Source organism: Pteropus alecto, unplaced genomic scaffold (assembly GCF_000325575.1).
Source record: "Pteropus alecto unplaced genomic scaffold, ASM32557v1 scaffold67, whole genome shotgun sequence".
In the NCBI taxonomy this organism is placed as follows: Eukaryota; Metazoa; Chordata; class Mammalia; order Chiroptera; family Pteropodidae; genus Pteropus; species Pteropus alecto.
The window spans coordinates 7,538,599-7,541,819 of NW_006441061.1; the positions used below are offsets into that span (position 1 = coordinate 7,538,599).

The window sequence follows — 3,221 nt, forward strand, 5'->3', positions numbered from 1 at the left end:
CTCTGCAGCGAGCCGATGAGCATCTGCACCTGGGCGCTCACCGCCGCACCCCCCGCGCTCTCCGTCGGCTCCGAGAAGCAGCCGGGAAGCCTGAAGGTCCCCGGCGGGCCGAGGGCGTCCCACCGGGACTGGAGCGCGAGCACAGGAGGGGCGTTCACCAGGAACATCCTAGCGACAGCAGGGCCTGTGGCGGCGAGCGGTGTGTGCGCCTGAGTCACATCCTGGGGGCGGAGAGAGCACAGTGGTGACGGCAACCGTGCCAAGAGGATGGCAGGCGGTCGGCATCCAGCCCGCAAACTTCACGGGCCTCGGTGTCCGGGGCTGGGATGGGGACCGCCGTGAAGACGGATGAAACACCTGGACAGCGCCCGCCCGCGCCCACGGGAGCACCCGTGTCCTCGCCTGTCCCCCGCTCCGGCTGGGGGGCCCCCACGTCTCTGCAAGCCAGCAGGCCTCACCTACCTCAGAGTCGCCCTGAGGTGCCAACGCGGTAGCGGCCGCTGGCGCTTCTCCACAGGTCAGAGAGGAGACGCATTCTGACCCTGCGTCAGTTAGGGGCCCTCGGGGCCCGGTTCATTCTGGACGGGAACAGCGGGCTCCTGAAAGGAAACACTAGGATGAGCCACTTGCCCACGACCTCCCCAAACAGCTTCCAAGCGTCACTTTTCATTCAGAAACGTCACTATGTGTTTGCCAGACGCACTCATGTAGCCACGTTGCTATTTGGGGGCCACTTAGCATAAAAGTTGCCCCAAACACAACTGTGTTTTACCCTGTGTGGCTACCCCACGGGTCTGCGTCTCGGATGACAGGTGGCTTCGTCAGCAGAACTGCTGGGCCGGTCCTGGGAACACCGACGACCAGCCGGCAAACAGCCTGCACACCAAGGTCCGTAATGCGGATGTCAGCAGAACTGCTGGGCCAGTCCTGGGAACACCGACGACCAGGGGCAAACAGCCTGCACACCAAGGTCCGTAATGCGGACTGCAAACGGTCGGTTAGAAAACACGACGTTCCAGGTAACGCTCAGTTCTTAACATGTTCCTCTGACCTCTCGCGACCCCAGATGTGGACCACAAAGCTGCCGAGATGGATGAGGATGGCTCGGCAGCATTTATAGAAACAAGAAATTGAGTTCTACCCCCAAAACGGTGCCAGGCAAGGCTGTCCCACCCTGGGGACCTCAGGGATGGCCTGGCCCTGTGGATTTGCTTTGCTTCCCACAGATGCTTCCCCTCTGCAAGTGTCCTCTCTGACGAGCACATACTCTCGTTTACACACCACAGTCCTCCCAGGAGAGTGTGGCCCGGCCACCTGAGCACATGTGCCCAACAGGTGGGACCAGTGATCAACCGGAGGGTGCGAGGGATTCGGAAGCGAGGCACTTGCTGTTACCGATCGGTGCTTGGTAAGTGACACGACCATGTCCAAGCCTTTCTTGTACCTGACACGCCCTTCCAGCCCAGGCTGTGCGTGACGACACGGCAGCCGACGCCGGCACAAAGCCGCAGGCGCGAGATCCTCATGGCTCCGCCCGCCTCGCGTGGCGACCTTGGCCCGCCTCCTCCACGGACTCTGGAGAAGACACATCTAAGTCAGAGGCTGAGGCTACAGCTGGTAAATGACATTCTTTAATTTTTTGCAAACAAAATACATCAACTTAAGGTCTCAAACTTAAATTGTGGAAGAAGTCTAAAATATAGAGTTCGAATGCAGTCAGTCACAACTCGTTTACGACCGCCCCGCCACAGGTCGATACCGTAGGATGGTGACGTCGGAAGGGCGTGACGCTGTCCACCCGTTCTCAGTCCTGGCACCCACGGCACCCCACGATCTCCTTCATAGCAAAACAGTCACAGAGCAGTGGGAACCAGCAATGGGAATGGGCGGGGGTGGTGGTGGGGTGGGCAGAGGGCTCTTGCATTTGCTGGGGGCCTGTGCCCGCCTGGCTGTGGTCACTAATCAAAATTACAGGGATTACAAGATGTTAGCGTAGGCCTAAGGCCACGAAGAGTCTAAACCAAGAGTATTAACTCCTTAAACGGCAGCACTGTCTTAAAGAGTGGGCCCAGGAAGGGGCCCAAACGCCCCAGGCTGCTGTGCCAGAGAGCACGGGGGAGAGAACACCGGCCTCTGCTAACCGTGTTTACTGAGCTCACCACGCTCACCTGGCTGGAGCCGGAGCCGCGCTCCTAAGGACCCGTTTCCTGAACTGTCAAATTACCTCCTCCCAGCGCAAGGAGGAGGCTGAAATTCAGAGGGTGTCTCCAGCAACAGCCTGTGGCTTTAAAACAATCAACTGCGCAGATGAATCACGCTAGAAAACTCGCCTGAACTGCGCTTGGAGAGAACTGAGAGCTGAAGCCCGTGGGCTGGGCTTCGAAAAACGGCCGGCCTGCGCTGAGAGCCAGGGACCAGGTCTCCGGGGTGGCTCTGAGGACACCCACCGCATGCCCCAAAGCCACGTGGTACCAGAATTTGAAAAGCGGTGGAGGGCACCTGACATCAGTCTGGACGCCCACCTCCAGGACAGAGGAAACCTGGCTTACACGTATCCTTACGGTCCAGTTCCCGCAGGCAATGCCCGCCATTTCTCAGTCACAAAGGCGGGGTTCAGCTCCTGTCCTTACCCCTGGGGTTAGGGCGGCAAAAGCCGGGCAGGGGTAGGGCCCACTTGGGACAACCTGAAGTGGGCGTGGGCTAGAAATTCAGACCTCACGACGTTGCAGCAAGGTCTCCCAAGCAAAGCTGCGGGGCCGCCGTGTGTGCCCGGGGGACGGGAAGCCAGGAGGGGCCCTCGAAGCCGACCTTGCCTGCTCTTTCACCCGAGCACCGGGGACTCCCCTGCCTGGGGGCGCTGATCCCGGCCACTGCCTGTCAGAGGGATCCCTGCGCCCGGGGCTGCGACCTGGTCCACAGCCAGGGGAGTGCGAGCACGGCCCTCGGGGAAGGGGACAGGCCTCCACTCGGGTCTGCGCCCCTGCGGTCGTGTCTGGAATCCGGGGATTAGGGGCCAGGGGCCGGCCGGGCGCCCGGTGACCCTCCCGGAAGCTACGCCGGGCGCAGGGCGAGACTGCCCTTCCGCGGGAGGGCCAGGCCCTCGGCCGAGCTCGGAGGACGCGGGGCGCCGGGGCGGCCGGAAGCTGCCCCGCGGGCCCTCACCTGCGCCTCACCTGGGTGCGCGCTGCGCCCCTCGTCCCGCTCTCCGCGCCTCGCGGGCT

General features: G+C 62.1%; 1 protein-coding gene across 1 annotated transcript in view; it reads right to left on the reverse strand.

Annotated features, from left to right (window-relative positions):
• PPP1R26 (protein phosphatase 1 regulatory subunit 26) overlaps nucleotides 1-3,169 on the reverse strand; it is an 11,251-nt gene extending 8,082 nt beyond the window's left edge. Inside the window, exons 1-3 of the mRNA XM_025051248.1 lie at nucleotides 1,445-3,169; nucleotides 463-599; nucleotides 1-221 (exon numbers count right to left, since the gene is read on the reverse strand). The exon at nucleotides 1-221 is cut by the window's left edge and continues 2,458 nt beyond it. Coding sequence (XP_024907016.1) covers nucleotides 1-167 — 167 coding nt within the window. The 5' untranslated portion in view covers nucleotides 168-221; nucleotides 463-599; nucleotides 1,445-3,169. The remainder of the gene's footprint in view (nucleotides 222-462; nucleotides 600-1,444) is intronic.
• Between the last annotated feature and the right edge of the window lie 52 nt (nucleotides 3,170-3,221).